A 20,655-nucleotide genomic window follows, 5' to 3' on the forward strand; every position below is an offset into this window, starting at 1 on the left:
TGGCACTCAAGATGATCTGCTCCATAACCTTCCCCAGCACCGAGGTCAGGCTGACAGGCCTGTAGTTCCCCAGATCCTCCTTCCACCCCTTCTTGTAGATGGGCGTCACATTTGCTAACCTCCAGGCAACTGGGATCTCCTCAGTGAGCCAGGACTGCTGATAGATGAGGGAAAGCGGCTTGGTGAGCAGCTCCACCAGCTCCCTCAGTCCCCTTGGGTGGATCCCACCTGGCCCCATAGGCTTGTGTGTGTCTACATGGTGCAGCAGGTCGCTAACCTTGGATTATGGGGGCTTCATTCTGCTCCCTATCCCTGTCTTCCAGCTCTTATGACAGCATCTACGAAAAGATGCGAAGCGTACCACCAACACACAACGCAGAAACCCACGGAGGTGAACGTGGTGAGAGGACGGCGGTTCCAGCAGCTCCGGCTGGCCCTGCCGCGCTTACCGGCGCAACGACGGCTGCGGGTCGAGAGACAAAGACGCCGGCGGGCACCGAGTGCCAGGCACGGACACGCGTTCCTGAGAAGCCCAGCGTGTGCCGAGGCGTTACCGACCCCGCTGTGCAGCTGGAACCGCCCCACCAAACCATGCCGTGCGTTTGCACCGCTGTTAGGAAACACGGACGGCATGGCCGAGACGTACCACGTGCGTTTAATTACAGCCGGGCGGCACGAGGCCTGGGAAAAAAACAAATTCTGCTGGAGAGATCCTAATGTGCCTTGCAGAGCCTAGGTCTAGCTCCTGAGGTTTGGCATCTGGGTTGGATCGAGAAGGAAAATGCTGTCATCCTCAGTCATTTCTAATCCTATTTTGGCTGAAAAATTATGCATTGAGATGTTTGCAATTAATTCCCCTCCTCCACAACCCTCAAGTCTTTCTTTTGCGGAAGAAAACACAACTGAAGTGCACACAATAAATCTTTCCTGCAGCAAAAACATTAACATGCAAGGAAAAAAAAGGAAAATGGAAAGCAAAAAAAGCACAAGAGAATGGACAGTAAACAAGATGGGAAGATAAGATGATGTCTGTTACCAGGAAAAAAAAAAAGAGTCAGATAATAAACCAAGAAGAATTAGGTAAAAAGAGAGACACGACCCAACATGAAAGAGGAAGCTGGAGAGATGTGAGCTTTACGAGCAAAGGATGAGCAATGATTTCCAAATTCACAGCATTTCCCGCTGCCCAGAAAGCAGAGGCTCGGAGCCCACAATGAGGAGGCGTTTTTCGTGTTGGGGGGGCCCGGGAATTGCTGTAATAAAGTGAATTTAAAAAGCGATTCTCCTCCTTAAATACAATAAGGCACCAAAAATGGAGGTGACCTAGAAAAGGCTTCCTCTCTCTCTTCTCTCCTCCTTTCTGTAAATTCTAAATGCTTAATATTAAGCATTAATATTAAAGTTAATATTAATATATGGAGGGTCCTGATGTTCCTGCAGCTGAAGTAGTCAAGGGATGAGAATATACTTTCTTTCTGATTCCTTTTGATGACTAACGAACGTTCCGACAGGAATTGCAGTTTCTCCTCCATTTTTCTCCTGTTGAGTTTTCTTTTGCACTCCTTTTTCCTGCTCCTGAGAGTTTTTACTGGAAGCAACCTGTTGGCTGGGAACCTATCCGCAGAGCTAAGGCTGAGCGCAGGTGAGGGAAGCACCACGACACCAGCTTCACCTTTCTCAGCCCTCAGGGAAACATAAAACACTGCTTTGCTTGCCCTGTGCAGCGACTACAAGATACAACCAGCTACCAGAAGAACACGCAATCACGGTAATTAGCGATCCTTGCCAGGATCGCCGCTCACCCTGCACTGACGAACCTGTGGGGACAAGCAGTTCTGGTGCTCTGCAGGCACTCAGGACCTCACCGCCGGACTCGACGTTTCCAGCTCCAGATCATCGCACGCGGTTCCAGCCAGCGAGCGACCGCAGCTCCATCAGTAACAGACCCCAGCGTTCCTTATACGCCACACACTTGAGTGCTTTACAATAACCCCGAAGACGTACGCGAGAGAAAAACAGTATTTGTGAACAATCAAAGAGGTTCTCCCCGAAGAACGCTCCCCTTTAAATGCAGCGCGCTAATGGCTTCCAGCAGCTGTGCCCCAAATCCTGCTGCCTGTGTGTTTCAGAACAGTTCAGCATCGATGCCTGTTCCTGGACAAACGATCGATGCCCGCTGCCGTCCCCAAAAAGAAGGGGCGGGCTTGCTAAGGGGGCTCTGAGCAGCAGCTTTAAGCGGGCAGTGTCGAGGAGGGGCTCTGACCCCTCACCGCTGTAGTGACCTTTCTAAAAGCCCAGCGCTTAACGCAGCGAGGGAACATCCCCAGATCAGTCTCCTTTGAAACAGGAGCGTCTAGCCCTCATTCAGGCAGGAAAAACTCTTGTAGACATAATCTAAACACGTTTAAATCACAGTTTTGAACACTGCGAAGACCAGAAGGTAGATAAGCATGCCCAGGCTCTGGTCTGCATTGTCTTAGAAGCCATCTCACGAAGTCACAGCGGAATACGTCTGAGGAGACAAAATCGGCGTTTCCAACTTCTTGAAAGCTGGAGCACTAGTGCAGCAACGCAGACCTCCCGCTCCAGCGCCAGGAACGAGGGACGCCACCTTGAGCTGGGTTCGGAGGAGGGGAGCTTGTGTTTGCCTGCTCATCCAGTTTTAGTTTCCTATTCTGTCACTTCCCCAAGCAAGAGCCTCTCCCAAGGGAAGGAAAACCCAAACAAAACTCTCTTCTGCGACGCCGGGGGACGTGGTCTAGCAGAACCGACTCTGGCAGAATAAAGCACACAGGAACTAAATCGCACCATTACACGCTCTGCATTAACAACGCAGAAATGGTTTTGACAGTAAAAAAGTATTTGGATTAGTGGGGGGTGTGGGATTTTTTCAGAATTTAAAGGACCTGGAGGCCAGCCCTTCATGGGAAACGTGCTTTCCAACCGATGGAAAACACAGCAACGCGCCGAGAGCTCTGGTGCCAGACCTCAGCAGCTTTCGGTCCCGTTTCTTACCCGTCTTTCCCGATTTTATTTTCTACTTTTTTAAATATTGCTCCTCAGTTTAGGCACCCATGAGCGAAGTTGCCAAAGGGTTACAAACCTTTTCCATTGTGGGCAGCAAAATGGGGTTTTCCCCACTAGCCGCTCACAGACAGAAGATATTTTGAGAGACCAAGCCTCCTGTCACCTACCGAGAGCGTTTCTCCAGCTGCCTGCGTGTTTCGCCAGACCCGCGGTCTTTGCCTCACAACGCGTCAGGGCTTGAAGCTTCCTGCTGACGCCGAATCCCCACGCGAAGCTGTTGTCGGGCGCCGACACGCAACGGGAGGCTCCGCCCTTGCGCGCCCCGCCGTACGCGCAGCCGCTCAGAGCGCCGTCTGCTCTGTGTAGAGAGACAAACCGCCGTCGCTTAAACGCGAGCTTTTCACGTAAAAGCAAAGTTTTGCTTCGTACGAAAAACTAAAGGGGTCCTGTCAACGCTTTGCTGGATAGCGCGGGACGCTCAGCTACCGACGGCGTTTTCCCTTTTGACAACCCTACGACGGCAGGAAACCTCTGACGCGGCCGCCGCCGAAACGACGTCGCCGTGTGCGTCACCTGCTTACCGAGCCCTCCCGCCTCCTTCCGGGCCGCCGCAGGCGCGCAGCGCAGGCCCGCAGGCTCCCTTCCCGCCCCTGGCTCCCGCTGCCTCCCCCGCTCTCCGGCTGCTACACACATAACAAGGAAAAGGCGCAGGGGAAGCGCCTCCCTTACGTCACGCCCAGCCCCACCGCCTCGCGATGGCGTCACGCACCGGCCCGTGACATCACCCTTCAAGGCCCGCCCTCTCGCGCCTCGCCGCCGCCGCCCTCGTAGCCAATGAGCGTCCCTTCCTAAGGGCACCTCGGGTCAAGCCCCGCCCTCGCCCTGCTCCCATTGGGTGGCTTCCGGCAGGGCCGCAGTCCTGCTTTCTGATTGGCCTCCGCCGAAGGGGCTGTGACGCACCGCGATGGCGTGATGGAGAGGGTACCATAGAGCGCAGCTGGCCGGGCTAGAGCGCCATGGGACAGCCCGGGAGGACCGGGGCCGCGGGCGGGCCCCTGGCGGGGAGCGGGGCCGGGGAGGGACCGGGGCGCCGGGGTCCGGCCCGGCCGCGGGAGCTTCGGGGACCCCCAGGCCCCGCTCACGTCTCCCCTCGCAGCCACGGCAGGGGCGGGAGGGTCCCGGCCGCTCCCCGGCCGCTCGCCCGCCTTTGCTGTCGGAGATGAGGGTCCCGCCGCCGCCCGCGTCCAGCCGGAGCCGGTGACCCGGTGGCCCCATGGCCTTCCACAGCTGTAACCTGCTCCTGGCGCTGGCCAGGCCGAGGTAAGGCGGGGTCGGTCCCTGGGCCTCAGCCTTCCCCGCGGCTCCTCCTGCCCGGCTGGAGCTGAACCGGGCTGGGGGAAACCAGGCCTCCAGCCAGGAGGCTCCCCGCCACCACAGCGCCTTTCCTTAGCGATTTAACGGCTGCGGCTGGTGCCGTTCCGGTGCTTGCTAGCGTACACGTTCAGCGCCATGTCGATGCTTTCGTCTAGAGTCCCTCGCCAGGCTCCGGCACCAGCTTGCCTGGCCGAAGATCGCAGAATGCTTTGGGACGGAAGGGCCCTTTAAAAGTCATCTAGTCCGCCCCCCCTGCAATGGGCAGGGACACCTACAGCTAGGTCAGACGAGAAGTAGAAAGTCTGATTTATCTAAAACTAAGGGATTTCGGCAGCTGTCGTAACACGTAGCAGCCTGCGAGCTCTTGGCTCTTCTATAAATAACAGATGAAGCTATCTGACCGCTTGCCTCTCTTCGGTGCGCAGCCCGTCTTGTCCAGCTGATGTTGCTGGGGGAGGGAAGGGGCAGGAAAAGCGGAGAACCCTGTTCTAAAGCGCTTGGTGAGAGGAGAAGGGGCTTTCTTTTTCTTTGTTTGCAACTGGCACGTTTTAGCCGATGCAATCGGTAGAACAGCTTCCTAGAGGCAGGCTGAAGTCTTGAGTTATTCTCCCCCAGGAGAGAAGTTGTTAGCGTGGGACAAATTCTCACTATTTTATCCATTGCTGAAGGATCAGAGTCTCAGATGCTGAGGCAGCCACAAGATTAATTTCGCAGGATTAATTTAGCACTAAGAACACTAATTTGTGTGTAATGCCTAGGTACCTTAGCCACAATGCACTATTACTTGCTTAAATACCTCTCAGGTTCAGAGGCTCCCATCTTCTCGTGCACTCCAGTCCTCCGTACTCTCCAGCAGTTGCTTTTGTCCAACTAGTGGATTCTCATTTAAACCGGACTTGCGCAAGAGACTCTGAAAACCAGCCATGGCTGCACTGCGCGTGGTTGGGCACTGGCCTACCTCACTCGCCAGCTCAAGTCGTGCGAACGTTTCACACGTCCGCCTGCTGGCGTCAGGAGCTCCGAGATGAACCTCCGCCCCGCCCAAGTACTATAAACCCGGGTACTAAGCCTGCTAAAACTCCAGCAAAACAAGTCGTGGAGACTCCCGTGGGAAAAAGGCCTTTACGCCAAAAAATTGTGGATGAACTGAAACACTATTACAGTGGATTCCACTTGCTTTGGATTGACACCAAGGTGGCTGCCAGGATGGTGTGGAGGCTCTTACATGGTCAGGTCCTCACTAGGAGGGAGAGACGACGGGTAAGTGCCAGACATATGAAGACCTTAACGCTAAAATGATGCGTTAAGAGCCTTACTGTAATGAAAGAAGTTTAACCACTCAGTTTCCACACTTCTTTGGAACGTGGGGTTTTTTTTGTCTGGTTGAATAATAATGTTTGCTGTGCTCTTCTCTGTACAGTTGCTGAGAACTTGTGCAGATCTCTTCCGGCTGGTTCCCTTCCTGGTGTTTGTCATTGTCCCCTTCATGGAATTTCTGTTACCTGTATTCTTGAAACTCTTCCCTGAAATGCTGCCCTCGACGTTTGAGACCGAGTCAAAAAAGGTTTGTGTCCTTTCTGAAGATGTAGACTGCGTACTCCAGCTTGTTAGAACGTCTGTACGACTGCACAAAGAGCTGTTGTTTCCTGCCTGCTGCTGCAAATGCGTATCGGCCTCAGACACACGTCTAGGTCAGACATTCCTAGCTTATTCCTAGACAGGACAGCAGAATTTGAAGATTGCACTGTAAATAGTGGTCAGTAGGAAAGGGCACAGCAATTTCATTTTCTACAGTAACCAAAGCCTGTTTGTTTTCAGTACTGACGTCTTATTTCATCTCTCTGCCAGAATCCCCTCCCTTCCGATTTTCAAGTGGAATTTCTAATTATGTTTTATTTCTTAAATGAAGGAAGAAAAGCAGAAAAAGAAATTAAATGCCAAGCTGGAGTTAGCAAAGTTCCTGCAGGAGACCATTGCAGAGATGGCCAAAAGGAACAAAGCAGATACAGGACAAGGAAAACAATTCTCTTCTTATGTGCACCAGGTAAAAGGGGCTGTGCTGGGGATGACAGCAACAGGACGTACACCAGCTTTAGTGCTGTTGTTCTGGGCAGAGAGTATGGCTTTTGTACAAAGATTGCAGAGAGATTTGACAGCGCAGAGGTGTCCTGTCAGGTGTTATCCTTCACGGGATACCCTCTTGCAGCTAACACCCTACTGACACTAGCTTTTGACCCCATCTGTCAGAGCTGTCTGTATGGACAAGCATTTCCATCCGGGAACAACAGTGAAAGTTTTACCCTGTGAAATCCTTTAAGCCGCCACTCAAAAACGCTGTTTCACTTTGGCCTTTTAACGATATCATTCTGTTCCCATCAAGGATGGGAATACCTGTGTGAGAAACAGGACGGGCTTCTTCCTTAGAGAGGGATGAGGATTCACAAACTGTGATTCTGTTCTAGTTTGGCTTTTCGCCCTGATGCCTCTGCTTTGTTTAGATTCGTCACACCGGCCATCAGCCCAGTACCCAAGAGATCGTACGCTTCTCCAAGCTGTTTGAAGATGAGCTGACCCTGGAACACTTGGAGCGGCCGCAGTTGGTAGCTCTTTGCAAATTGCTTGAGCTGCAGCCCATTGGCACCAACAATCTGCTCCGCTTTCAACTGCTGCTGAGACTCAGAACTATCAAGGCAGATGATGAGGTAAGTTTAAAATAGCTGCTTTGGTGGAACGCACGCTTCTCGCAATCTCGAGTTCTGTCCTCTGAATCACAGACTGCCTGCTTTACATAAGGCGTGCGTCACTGCCCACACTCCCTCCTCAGATGTGAAGTTTAATATTGATGGGAGTGGGATTCTCCCCATGAGAGATTCCAGGAAAAAAAAACAGAATGGGAGTTCATTTTCCTGCGCCCTTGCTGCCTTTGGTGAACCCTAACGAGTGTGGCACTGCAGATATTGTCACTGTTTTAGAACACCCTTATATTTTTATTCTGGAGTCATACTAACTTGTAATAAAGGGAGATTCCAATTCTGGAATAAATATTGTACGGAAACACCAGATTTTAACCAACTGAATTCAGTATGAGTTTATATTCGTTTATAAAGGGGCTGGATTTATTTAGCCTGGAGAAGGCCAAGGGAGAATCTGCTTGCTGTTTTCAACAGCCTGACGGGGTTATTTAGAAAATCGAACCAGACTTACAGATGTAGAGTGAAAGGACACCAGGTAATGGTCATAAGTTGCAGCAAGGGAAATTCCAACTTGATAAGGAAAAAAAAAAAAAAAAATCAGCGAGTGGGTAAACAGTGGAACAGGTTGTCTAGAGGTTGTGAAATCCCCATCCCTAGAGAGGCTCCAAGCATAAATGGAAAAGGCTGAGCAATGTAAAGAAACTTCTAAGTTAGCCCTCTTTTGAACAGGAGGTTGGACTGGGGACCTCCAGAAGCCCCTTCCAGCCTACATTTTATGATTGTGTTGGAACTGTAATTTGAAATGGTGTTAAGAATCCTGTTACAACACGGAGGAGAGACCAGAACGCTTCTTGCTAGTAAGAGGTGACCGGTTCTGAAAGGCATGTGCAACTAACCACAGGTTCAGCTTTAAAGCCGGCAATCTTGACAGTTGTCAGAGTTACCTGTCTTTGAGTGAATTCTTCAAACCTATAGGATCACGTGTAGAAGTGAAATTCTCAGTACTTGGGGGGGGGGAACCAAAATAATCAGGATCAAAGTTTTTCATCTTCTGTAGGTGAACACTGTTAGCTTTCAAGGACAGAATGACTTATCTACAAAGTCAGTTCTGTTTCATCTTTGCATGGGTATGATTTTATGCAGACTTACCTAAACAGACATTTCTTTGGGCTCAAGTTCATCACGTACATCGGGGTTTTGGCTTGCTCTGTGCCTAGATAGGAACGTGCCTTTTCATTTCAGATGATTGCCAAGGAAGGAGTCAATGGCCTAAGTGTGTCTGAACTGCAGAGCGCATGCAGAGCCAGAGGAATGCGATCGTTGGGTCTCTCGGAGGAGCAGCTAAAGGAACAGCTCAGACAGGTAAGTACACTCTGCTCCAGTCTTGTTTGACAAGGTTTCTCCTAGGACAGAATGGCGTGCAGTGCTCAGATAGAGCTGGCACAGTTTCACTAAGAATTCACGCGAGTGTTTCTAGATGGAGCCTCGCCTGCGTAGCTGAGCTTTAAGGCATGAAGTATCCAGATTATGGCTTAGAATGAAAAGAAAACCAAGTAGCATCAGGGCCAGCTAGAAGCAAGATGAAGCAGGGGGGTGGAATATGTTTTAAGCTTCTAAAGTAGCCAAGTCTTGTAGTAGAGCCAACACTAGTCTTTTATAAGCATTCAAACAGATTACGGCTGTAGGTGCTGTATTTCAGGTGAGCTGTAGATAACTCAAAGTACTGAGCTTTCGCTGTTGGCTGTTTGTCAGTGGTGATGTCGGTACCTCACCAGTAGCTGGAAACTTCCTCTTTAGTGTGTATGTCACACGCTATTCTTAACTCTTCAAAACTCTTCTCATTGTGATAACTTAAAACTGTATTAGCCAAACTCAAGATAGCTTTAAGACCTTTGAGGACAAAGAGTGCTATATAAATAAGTACTGACGTACAGCCAACATGAAATAACTTTTCCTTCTGTTTTCTTCTAACAGTGGCTGGATCTGCATTTAAAAGAGAACGTTCCCCCTTCTCTGCTCCTCCTTTCCCGTGCCTTGTACTTAATAGATGTAAAGCCACAATCTGTTCCGGTTCCACAAAATAAGGTGAGTTGTTTGAATAAAACTTTCAGGTTAATAGTTTAACCATTACACATTATAAAAATGAAGCACTGTGACACGAATCTTGTTCTTTGATCCTCCAAGTGGACTGAAGTTATAACTGTAGTGAACTATATGTTCTTCCATAGATAGATGAAACGGCTGAAATCATGACGTCTGTTCCTGAAGGTCAAGAGACCCTCGTGGATCCTGCCCCCATTGTACAGGGAAGAAAGGTTAGAAAATAGCAGTCTACAAGCAGGAAAACGAGTGTGTGGTGCTGTAATCCTCGGGAAGAGCATGTGAACAGACCTTACCAAAACTAGACAAAACCCAATGTTTGACACCATTGCACAGAGCACATAAGCAATGTATATTCTTGCATTGTGTACGTGTTTTTGCCCGAGCGTCTCACGGTTGCATACTCTGACTTAAAAGACAATGAAAGGGTACAGAGATCTGCTGTGGCACATCTTGTCCTGTTGCTGGAAACAGCTGGTTATTCAGTACCACGTTATTGGCTGCCAGCAGAGGAGCACTCGCAAGCTTCTGTATTGCTGTAGTCACACAAATATAGAGACTTCAACTCAGGTACGTTTCGCTCAGAGAAGCCAGCTAAAGGTGGCTTGTTTTCAGCTCTCCTAGCGAACCTGGGCTGAGTAGTCCAGGAAAAAAAGAGCCAAAATATCTAGATTAAGAAAGCCAGGGCATATGGATCTCAGCATTGTGAATTCCTTAGATCAGTCCAAGCTGATAAAAGCAGCAACAGAAATTAAAGGAGAATATTGTGTCAACTGCTAGAAATATTTCCAAATAGCTCTGCTAAATTGCGTAGGGGAAACGATGGAAGTGATGACACAGAGCTCTCGCAAACATGCATTGCAGCCTTATTCAGAAAGGAGAAGGGCCTGTACGGGGTCTAGCTAGAGTGTTGTTTTCTGAGAGGGTTCTGTGACTTAAAGCTGCTTTTTCCTTAAAGAATGAAGAATTTGTATCTCAGCCAACAGAGAAATTGCCAGTCTCAGAAGTGTCAGTTAAGCCTCCCCCACGACAGGTAAGCTTTTCAAAATTCTTAGACTTTCCAAAGGAGATTGTTCTTCACACAACTTACAGACCAACGGGGAATTTGTGCTACAAGGTGTTGTGAATCTGAAGTTCAAGGAGCGACTGGAGAAATTGTGGACGAGAACTGCATTGAGGGCTGTTAAATACAAAAATACCACAGGTGGCTAAGAGACTGCAGTCAGACTGGGGAAGGTAGCAGGGCATTGTGGGGAACTCCCAGTATGTCCTTGCCTTGTACTCTTCCTTAATCTGCTTTGGACCGCTAGGACAGACCAGCCTTCCGTCAGAACCACCATAGCGTTAAGTGCCATTTTGTATCTGTAAAAACATTTCTACAGTGACTTGCCTTTCTTTTGCCCGTTTTCTTTCTGTGAATATTTGGTTTCAGTTTAGCCGCTTGTGTATACATCTCGGATGCCCACTTAAGGCAAGTTTGGGAGTCCAGGCTGACTTTTATCAACAGGAGAATGCTCCTTTACCCTGAGGAACTTTATTCTTAGTCAACCGTTATTCTCCAGAGCAGCTTCCTGTATTAAATGGGAAGATACCTTCTTCAAAAAAGGTTTTGCATTTTAAGAAGCGTTTGTATCGGTACTGCCTAAAATCTGCAACTTTCTCTTACACCTAGACTAAAATGGAAGCATCTCAGAGCAGCAAGGCCGGCGCCAATGGAGTCTAGCCTGAAGCCAGCAAGGACTAACACTGGGAGAGAAGAGCTTTCATCTCTGCACCTCCTTAAAAGGGAAGAGTGATTTTCCAGGAGGCTGCTTTACACAGAAAGGTGTCAGTAGCCCTCCGGGGCCTCTCTGTCTATTCCAAGCTTATTAGCAACTGGGCCGTGCTGAGCCTGGATGGCACCGGCTTCGCGTTTGTACTGGATCCCCTACCCCCACCGTTTTAACTTCTGTTGTAAATATGTTAATAATGATGCTGCTGTCTGTGCTGTCACTCAGCAGGTGTTAGTGCTCTTAAACCTTAGAAAAGGCAGCTTTTCATTGTCATAAAGGCCTGGGCGCAGAATGAGCTAGGCTGGAAGTCCAGTAAAACCTGTTCTACAGTTTGAAATTCTCTGCAGGAACATAGCCACAAATCCAGGGCTTGCAGCTCACCCTGCTGCCGCAGCTTTACAAGCTCAAGCTTTTGATCCTCCTTAGCGCGGTTTAACCAATAACTAGCGCACAGAATGACCCGTGTAGCCATTGTATTTAACTGTCACATTTGTACCAAGGAGAATAACCGCAGCAGAGGGAGGACCAGCACTCTGCTCAGTGGCGTGGTTGAACTTAGCTGTTCAGAAAGGCTTAAGAACTTGCCGGACAAGAGCAGAGCAGTGAAGAGGACAGCTTCCACCGCGTGAGCGTTTGCGTTCATCAGCAAGAGCTGCAGCAGGTGCCAAACGCTGTTACCGCAGGCAGAGAGCTGCGGTTTTAGGATCCCACTGGGTCATGCGAGGTAGCAACCTGGGGACCCACGCACATTTCCCAGGTCCGATGTAAGACTTGGTTAAACCTTACCAGGCTCAGAACTGCACATCAGCAAGTGCTCTCAGACTTGCTGTACTTCACAAAATGATTCTTCACACACTCCAGTGTTGACTGTTTGTTTGGTAGGCTCAACAGGAGGATACTGAAAAGCTGGTTTTAGCATTTGTTAAGTTTTTTACTTTGTCCTATGATAATGTTCAGAAATCGCTCACATTATGGATTTTAAATATGTATAATTTATACTTACTGTAAAATTAAAGTTAGACTTGGTGCTAAGTAGAATGAAATACCTTTTCTAGAGGTCAGACAGCCTTTAGAACAATCCGACTCAAGAAAAGCCAGTCCTCTCAAGGTCAGGTGTTATCAGCACTTTAAACATACGGCTTCAGGCCCTTCCTAGCAACGCAGAAACAGCTTCCAGAGGACAGCTACCGCTGTGCTGTGTTCTCACTTCTGTACCTGCACCCCTGCCCTGTTCGTACAGCCAGTACGCGATGCTGAGTATTTGTATTTAATCGGTGGTTAGTAAATGAGAACAAGTGTTATTTCAATAAAATAACCCTATTGCTCAAGTGTCGCTCCTTCCTCTGTGTAACACGGATGAGATGTTGCTGGTAGCCATTACTTTGCGGACTGAGACAGAATTGCCTTTGGCTACTCATCTGTTTAACAGAAGCCTTGTCTCCTTGCTAACACTGACGGTTGCTGTTCCTTGAACAGAACTGTGACCGAACATCTGCAGAGCCCGCTTCGTCTAGAAAAGCATTTCACCCCCTAAAGAGCTGAGTACAAATGCTCAGTGCAAGATTTCACTGGTGCTGAGCGCTGAGGTTGGTGCGCAGAAGTAAAAGAATGCAAGTAATTTCTGTATTGTGGCTAAAGCATGTAAATGGCGAGGTGGCATTCCTGAGTTCAAGGGAAGAGGGGAGAAGGGAAAAGTCTCCCTGATTTCAAGCGCACAAACGGGGCTTGCAGAGCCAGCCTAGTTCACTAAACCCTATCAAAGCAAGAATGTCGCAGACGGGAGGGAAGCCGGTCTTTTTGATAAGGTGAACAAGCTCAGGCTAAGCGTGGGCAGGATTTCTTGAAGTGCAAAAGAAAAGAAGTGGCAGTGAAAGAAGCTTGAGCAAGCTGTTGCTGTGGGGACCGAGAGACCTCCAGCCAAGCCATGCGTTCAGGAGCTTCGTTACCGGCGAGTCGCTGACGCTGCTGCGTCAGTTAAGGCAAAATCAGTCGCGTGTGCTTCGGTGTAGCTACGCGTGTAGCTTCAGGAGAAGCAGAAAAGCGGGTACCGTTAACCAAAGGGTCGCTGCCATGGAGACCTCCACCGGCTTGTTTGCAAATGTGTTGGTGAGCTGCGGCTGGAGAGCCCTCTCCGAAGGATGGATAACTCGGCTAACACTAACGCAATCCGGGGGAATCGATCCCTGTCCCACACCAGCAGGTACGCACGGCTATTCCACTGCTGTCGGTGATTTCTCCAGCTCTGCCACCCTGCCCCAAGCCCCGCTCTTTGCCGGCGGTCAAGAGCTTACATGGCTATTACCGAGGGACGGGGCTTTTTTAGCACAACGTGAAGTAATTAGCCCAGGCGCAAATGAAGCCATGAAACAACCTGGGCAGCGGCCGGGCTGTGCCTGGCTCCTCCGGGCTCTGCCAGCTGCACATCAAGGGCTGCTGCTGCTGGCAGCCCCACGGCCGCCATCGAACACGCGTGGGTCCCGCACCGAGCCACGGCCACTGCCGCTTCCCACCGGTAGATAGCAGCACCATCCAATTCTTGGCCCGAAAAGCCCCAAAATGGAGCTTTTTTAACACCCCTGTTGGGAGTTAAACCGTCTTGTTTGGGAGCAGCCCACGCTGGTGCCGAGCCCTGTGGGTGCCCAGCTCTCCCGCCCCGTGTCCGCTGCACCCTGGCCTGGGATAGCCCACGGCTACAGAGCTGAGCCGTCGCAGGGCCAGGCGCAGGCAGCGCCCGCCAAACCCTTTAAAAACAGATGCAAAACCTCGCGCGCCCCGGGTGCGGATCCCGCTGTCTACGAGGCCCCTTCGGATTTAAGCCAGGATCCTGCCTCCGGATTTAAGCAACATCCAGCAACCAGTATTAAAAACACTCAGGTCCCGTAAAGACGGGTCACACCGAGATCTCGCTTGCCGTTCCTGCTGCTCCCCGGTATCTGGGGCTACCGGAGCCAGCTTGGAGGGGGACAGCCATGTGCGTAGCACTCTCCTCCAGCCAACAGCCCTGCGGGGTTCAAGCTCCAGCTCCCCGAGCAACGCATAAAAGCCCCGTGCACAAGGCGCATGGCGAGCCCTTTCTCGTTTTAAAGAGCTGGCTGCAGCCCTGTAACAACAGGGCAGCACACGGAGAGTCTGGTCCTTGCACGCAACCCTACAATAACAAGCCAACGTCTGCGTCAGGGAAGGCAAAGTTTGGTTGAGAAATTGTTTTTATTTCCAGGGGCGATTAAGAGCCACAGGAGGGAGCGTTACCCAGAAATGGCCTCTCCACAGAGCCCATCCAAAGGCACCCATCACAGCTGAGGAATTTCAAATTCCCAGAATCAGCCGTTCATTAGCGCGGCGTAATGAAGCGTTTTCAGCACCAACCAGACTTCAAAGGTTTCTGTTTTCTCCGCGCCTGCAGCAGCAGCTGAGCTTCAAAGCTCAGACCTCGGCGTTGCGTCCCGGCCAGCTCCAGCAAACCAAAGCCCCTCGGCCGCACGCGCTGCGGAGCCGGCCCCAGGCTTCGCGGTGCTGCCCGCGGGCCAGGCACGGCAGCGGGGCGACGCCGCCTGCGACGTGGTCTCCCCATGGGCAGCGCGTCGGCGGGGCACAGGGACGCGGGAGATGGGCTCCCCAAGGCTCCCGCACACGCGTGGGCATCGCCGTTCGGTCACTGCCCCCGCAGCCTGCCCGGGAGCCGGTGCCAGAGCCGTGCCCTGCCCCAGGCCCCCCAGCTGAGCCCCCGCGCAAGCAACACCGGCGTGCGGAGACGCTCCCACCGCTCCTAACAGCTCGCCAAGCTCCTCACCGCTGTGCTTGCGGCCCGTGGAAGCGAGCCTGCCCAATGCAGCGGGCAAGCCCGATAGATACCTTCTGCACAGCAACAACGGGCTCACCTTTCCCCTGCCTTAATGCTGCATCCGACAGGGACCAGTATACCAGTAGCACAACAGCTGAGCAGGATCAGGCCGTTAGCTTCTCGGGGTAAACGATCCAACAGGGAAAGGCTTGGAAAAGCTACAGGGAGGAGAGTCACTAAAGCAGAGTTATCGGAGGTGTCTGAACACCTGGGTCCGGAACAAGGGTTTTGAGTGAAAGCACGTCCCCACAGCCCTCTGGAGGGGCACGGGCCAAGCACCGAGTTTCTCAACAACCAGAAATGGGAGTTAACAGCAGCAGCTCACCAGCAACATTTCCAGAGAAACCCCTGCTGCCAGCAGCTGAGCTGCTCGGGCAGAGGCAGGAGCGAGCAGCTGCGGGGATAGGATCCCTCTCGGCTCATTTCACAGCCTCGGTTATGCAAAAAATAAACCATTCCCTAGAGAACAATAATAATAATAATGAATAATAACAAGAGCACAGCCCCCAGAGCTGGGGAGCACTTACCAGTCAGCCCAGGGTGCTCTGGGGGCTGCAGGCTATAGGGTGGCTATAAATCCCTGGATTTAAAGGGACCCACTCGCCCCCCCGCCCCCAGCACAGGGCCCTGCCTCCCCAGGGGCTTCTGGCAGAGCTGGGGGGTCCTGGGGGTGGGCAGGGGAGCAGGGCTTTGCTTTTGGAACCGATCCCGCTTTGCAGACAGCAGGTGAGCGGTGCGGGGGGCACGGCACCCTGGGGCGCGCCCAACCCAGGAGCTGGAGGAGACATCCCCCCTGCCAGGGGTCCTGCTCGGAGCACGGCGGTGCCGGAGGGCAGCGCGGGGCTGTGACAATGTGCAAATCACCGACAGCTCACGGGTCAGGTCACCCAGCAAAGGGGGTCTGTGCCTGGGTGCTCCTGCCCCCAGAGGAGAGGGAGAAATGGCTCTGTCCTGCCCACACACACTGGGAGCACGGGGGGCTCGCTGGGGCTGCCCCAGGCTGACGCCCCAGTCCCCGGGGATGGGCTGCTGCAGACCTGCCCCCGCGCACCTCTGGGAATCGCTCCACAGGCCTTGTCCCTCTGGGGATGCTCTTCTCCGGGGATGCTGCGCGGCTCAAATCCCAGCCCTCAGCCTGCTCTGGGGTGATCTGCCCCACGCAGCCGGTGGACCGCTATACCGGGAGATCCACCCATGGCCACTCAAAGGCTTTTCTCCCCCCTCCTGAGCGCTGCAGACCCCTCTGCCCCAGCTCCCGGCGCCCAGGGAGGCTGTTTGCTCCTGCCCTGATACAGACAGGAGCCGGGGCTCAGCCGGGGAAGAACAAGCTCTGCCAGCGAGCCCATTGGCCGCGGAGCGGCAAAGACACATGCTGCCTCCTGGGGCTGCTTCGGCTCTGCCAGGCTCGCAGGAAGGGGGTGCCAGCCCCAGAGAGAGCCCAGCCAGCACCTGGGGAGCCCACATCGCCCCCGAGCCGCTCCGCATCTGCATCCCCATCCCGGGGCAGGATCCCCTCCCACCGCCGGGCTCTGCGCTGCACGGCGCGATGGCAGGCCTGGCCGGGGGACAAGCACCGCGTTCTTCTGGCAGCCTGGAAAGTTTTCAGGGTGTTTGGAGAATTTGGAGTTGAATTTCAAATTGTCAGGGGCTTTTCCGGTCTTGGTGCAAGAGGTAGGCAGAAAATTACTGAGATAATACCCTTAATTTCCTGCAAATGGGTAATGTTCCCTTGAAAGACTGCCACTCCGATAGTCCTTAAATACATCTTAGGAGAACGTCTTATACCACATAGTACAGGATAATGAGGGAAGTCATCTTCTCCCGCCCGGTGTTCCAGGCCTGCGACTGCTCCGACTTCTGAACCCGACTGAACTCTTCCTGGCAGTGTTTAGCAACCGCCTAGGGAAGTTTGAGGTGAAATGATCAGATAATAGCTCCTTCGGCAGCTGCTTTGCCAGCTGGGCTCAACCAGCCCGGAGAGGAGCAGCAGGTTTGTCCAAAAGGTCCGGCAGCCCTTGAGCATCCCGCACTGCGTGAGAGGTGCCTTCTGGCCGGGGACGGGTCCGTCTGTCGGGGCCAGGCGTCCCTGAAACTCACCCACCACCGCCATCCTTAACCGGGGGCCTTAACACAACATATTTCCTCCGAGTAACCCAGGATCCAGGCGAGCTGCTCAGTTCCGCGGCCTTGGCAGCTTCACCGGGGTGTCAGGAGCTGCGAGTTACCCACCCGAGGCGCAGGAGCATGAGGCGGCCTGTTCTCTGCTGGTTTTATGGTCATGAACAGTAATTAACATGGGAAGCAGTGATTGGCACCCAGGGCCATGGTAGGAACGCAGCCCTGGGGCTCGGCTCAGCCCCCAACAAGCTCGCAGCAAGCTCGCAGCAAGCCGTCCCCGTTGTCTACCTGCTCCCTCCAGGCGCTGACCCCGTGCCGGCTCTCAGTGGCTCCCTCGGGATGCTCCTGCCCGGCAGCCCCTGCTCGAGGCGGAGGGAGAGGAGGAGGTTGGCGAGGTGTCCTGGGCGGGACGAAGGCCGAGCCAGCGTGCGCCTGCCGCGGAGGGAGCAGCACATTCTTCTGCTGAGAGGTTTTGCAGATGGAGAGCAAAGAGGCGCTGGCAGGGAGCCTGCGGCTTCACCTGGGCGCTGCGCTTCGGCCGCGGGCGAGCTAAGGGCGAGCTAACGGCGAGCGAAGGTGCTCCCCGCCTCCCCATCCTCCTGGCTGCGCTCAGCCTTGGCCACACCACGCTGGTGTGTGTGCGAGGGGTCGCTTCGTGTCTGTTTTCCTCCTGTGTTTTTAATTTAGAAAGATCTGGAAGCTGGAGCTTTCTCTTCCCTGGTTTTCCTGCGGTGAGCCCCCAGCCGTGCGGCAGCGTTGTCAGCTTCGGTGCTTAGCCTGAAAGCAAGCCCGAATTGTGAACGGAGAGGAGCAGCGCGCTGGGGCTGGGCGGAGGTGGATGAACCCGGAGCAGTCTTGGGCCATTTACACATTCCTGAAGAAACCCATTTTTGGATCAAAAATCTCTGTACCACCCCCAGCTGCTTCCCCCCAGCCCTCGCTGGTCGTTGGCGGCCGCAGGGCTTTCCGGGGGGACCTCCTCGCCCCCGGCAGGCAGCCGGCCCCTGGGCTGGGAGAGGCAAGCCCTTCCTGGGTGGATTTGTGCTGCAAAGCTGCGGAGAGGAGCTCTGGTCCCCCGTGCCCCTCGGCAGGTGCCTGCGGGAGCTGCGGGGCTGGCGGCATGTGCCCGAGTCTCGGCTCTGCCCGGCGTGCCGGGACCCCAGGCGCCTTCCTGGGACCCCCTTACCCCACAGGCACAAAAAGGGGAGAGTCAGCGGTTTTGCTCCATGACCCCCCGAGCAAATGGAGGAAACGAACCCAGCAGAGCCCCATAAATTACTGGATTCTGTTCTGCAACATCGGGCAAATTAAACGTTGCAGAGATCCAAGGCCGTGTGTGCTTTGGCGTGGGGAGAGCTTTTCCAGCCACGTTGGTGCCAAACACCTTTCAGCCCTCCCCTCGGCTCAGAGAGCCGGCTCCTCCGCAGGTTTATCCTTCTCCCGGGCATCCCCGCGCTATCGCTGCTCCCGGCTCGGAGCCGGGCTTTATGGCACCCATGTCTGCCGCCATCGGATGCCGTGCTGGTGTGGGGGCAGCGGCTTCTCCGGGAGATGGGGGATTTCTGCTGGGTGCTGGCTGGAAACGTCTCCTGTGCCACAGCCAGCGCTGGTCCTTGCGTCAGCCTCTTCTGCAGAAAGCTGTTGGGGAAAGATGCACTGGTCAGCACTTTTATAGTAGATTAATATTCCGAGGGAAAAGCACTGATTTAGTGAGGCCCAAGCACAACAAAGGCTGAGATTTATAGCCTCCTGTATTCGAGCATTGCATTCCTAGCAGGCTTTCTGTCTCTGTTATAAATTTGTAACAAAGGAGACGGAGGCTTACACCAGCTTAAAGTAACGTAGAACAAGGCCTCGATAGCCAAACCTTGCACAGAAATTCACGGAGCGCAGGCGGCAACGTCGCCGGGTTGTCTGCCAGGGATGGTCCCGTCCTGCCTCTGCCTGCCCTTGCACCCCAGCACGCCCTGGCTGCACCCGCTGGAGCCCCCGCCGCGGTGCAGGGATGCTGGGGGGATGCTCGTCCCCTGCCCGTGCTGCAGGGCTTCCCCCCACAGCTGGAGCTGAGCCGCGGTGCCACCGCCAGCCTGGCACGAGCTGCGCTCGGGATTTGAGAGCATCCCATCCCGGAGCCGTGCTGTGAGGCCAGCCACGGAGCGAGGCAGCAGGCAGGGGTGCGGAGGGTGCAGGATCCCTTCCGAGCCCGCCGCGCAGTGGCAGGGCTTGGACAGGAGCGGGAATTGTCTGCAGCTGCCCTGGTTCATAACTGATGTTTTGTTTGGATGAAATGAAGCCGATCTGTGGTGTTTGACAGGGTCTGGTGCGCGAGCTGTCAGGGCGGTGATGTGCAGCAGGGGAGCCTCGCCGAGAGCTGTGCCAAGTTCCCGCCTCGGGAGGGCCTGAGCGGACGGTGCGACCGGGGCCGGGACGCGTGCCAGGACACCGACAGCCACCGCAGGGCTCGGCATGGGCACAGATCCCCGTGTGCGAGCGGCCCTTTCCAGAGCTGCCCTCTGCCCCTGCCTCGCAGCCCCCCACGCCTGGTGTTCACCCCACGGATGGGGCTGAGGCGGGGAGGTGAAGGGGTGCCCGCTCCCGGACATCCCCAGGGTTTTGGGGAGTGCTGCCTCGAGCCCGGGGCAGATGATGGCTGCCGGGGGCTGCGGACGTGGCCCTGCTCCCGCTGAGCTTCCTGCAGGTTATTTCCTCGCAAGAAAGCAATTTACGGCTGGAAAGCTGCCCCGGCTTCGCCGCCATGACCTCCCTCCCGCTCTGCTCGCCATCAGTTGCGCTGCAAGAGGGGCTGCGCGGGACCGTGCGGTGCCAGGGGCTGCCGGCACCCCTCTGCCCACCACGCTCACCTGCACGGCTGGGGTCCGCCTTGCCTGTCCCGCTGCCTGCACCGTGCAGAGCAGGGTGCCACGGGGCTGCTGCAGCTCCGAAGAGCAAGCGAGGGTTTTTGGGGGGGAGCCGCGTGCCCTCTTGCCCGTTGCCTCCGCCACAGCTGCGCACATCTGGCTCCGTCTTTGCTCAGCTGACACCGGCCCATCGCTGGGCTGTGGGTGGCCAGGGTGGGCTGGAGCCAGACCCCTGGGTCCCGCTGCCTCACGGCGGCGCTGACCCCGCAGCTGGGTGGGACGCGCGGGGCGGAGGGGCGGCCGGGGCGGGGGGGTTCGCTCCCCACGCACCCGCTGAGCCGTGCTCCAGGCGCTGGGCCGTGGGACCCTGCGCCAAGGTGGAATTGCAAAGAAGGTTTCCTGCCATGGCTGGTAGCTGGACAAAGCCCAGCTCAGTGCCGAGCGGAGCAGCCAGGTCCTGGGCCCGGGCCAAGAGATTGTCTCGGTCCTGCACAGCCGGAGGGCTTTAAAAGGAGAGAAAGAGGAAGGCAAGGAGTGGAAGAGACAAAGGATGCTGTGAGAGCCAAACATGCTGTCATGGGCCGAGCGCTCAGCGGCCACCAATGCCTGACGCCCCTGGCCACCCGCTCGGGGGGCTCCCGCAGGCAGCGACTCCGGATCCCCTGTTGTTTTGGGGTCATTTCCCAAGGGACCCTGTCCCACCCACCTCCTAAGTTCAATTGCAGCGGGGAGGCCCCGGTGCCGGGCAGGACTGGAGGGGCTCAGGCATCCCCCGGGCAGGTACCCAGCAGTGCTCGGTGATGGCGACGGCTTTGGGATGGCTTTGGTCCTGCTGGTCCCCGCGCAGCCCCGAGCAGGATGAGCTCCTGCAG

General features: G+C 54.4%; 2 protein-coding genes across 5 annotated transcripts in view; one reads left to right on the plus strand and one right to left on the minus strand.

Annotated features, from left to right (window-relative positions):
- Window positions 1–3,351, minus strand: part of NSD3 (nuclear receptor binding SET domain protein 3) — a 53,043-nt gene extending 49,692 nt beyond the window's left edge. Inside the window, exon 1 of the mRNA XM_087763171.1 lies at window positions 3,195–3,351. The gene's annotated coding sequence lies outside the window, so the exon portion shown is untranslated. The remainder of the gene's footprint in view (window positions 1–3,194) is intronic.
- Window positions 3,352–3,992: 641 nt separating this feature from the next.
- LETM2 (leucine zipper and EF-hand containing transmembrane protein 2) lies at window positions 3,993–11,875 on the plus strand. 4 transcript variants are annotated; one of them, XR_015705985.1, is made up of 10 exons: window positions 3,993–4,347; window positions 5,205–5,661; window positions 5,822–5,965; window positions 6,311–6,445; window positions 6,900–7,103; window positions 8,337–8,456; window positions 9,069–9,179; window positions 9,323–9,764; window positions 10,153–10,227; window positions 10,867–10,929. XR_015705985.1 is itself a non-coding variant. In XM_009468830.2 (10 exons), exons 1-10 carry the CDS (start codon window positions 4,301–4,303, stop codon window positions 10,915–10,917), a joined length of 1,431 nt encoding a protein of 476 aa, XP_009467105.2. In that variant the 5' UTR covers window positions 3,993–4,300; the 3' UTR covers window positions 10,918–11,875. The 4 variants fall into 4 exon arrangements, 2 of the variants coding, with proteins under 2 accessions (XP_009467105.2, XP_087619204.1); XM_009468830.2 differs by having other exon boundaries at window positions 9,323–9,409; window positions 10,867–11,875; XR_015705986.1 differs by lacking the exon at window positions 10,153–10,227 and having other exon boundaries at window positions 10,867–11,875.
- Window positions 11,876–20,655: the final 8,780 nt, after the last annotated feature.

Source organism: Nipponia nippon, unplaced genomic scaffold (genome assembly GCF_047370975.1).
Source record: "Nipponia nippon isolate SJK-2023a ecotype South Korea unplaced genomic scaffold, ASM4737097v1 scaffold_27, whole genome shotgun sequence".
Lineage (NCBI taxonomy): Eukaryota > Metazoa > Chordata > Aves > Pelecaniformes > Threskiornithidae > Nipponia > Nipponia nippon.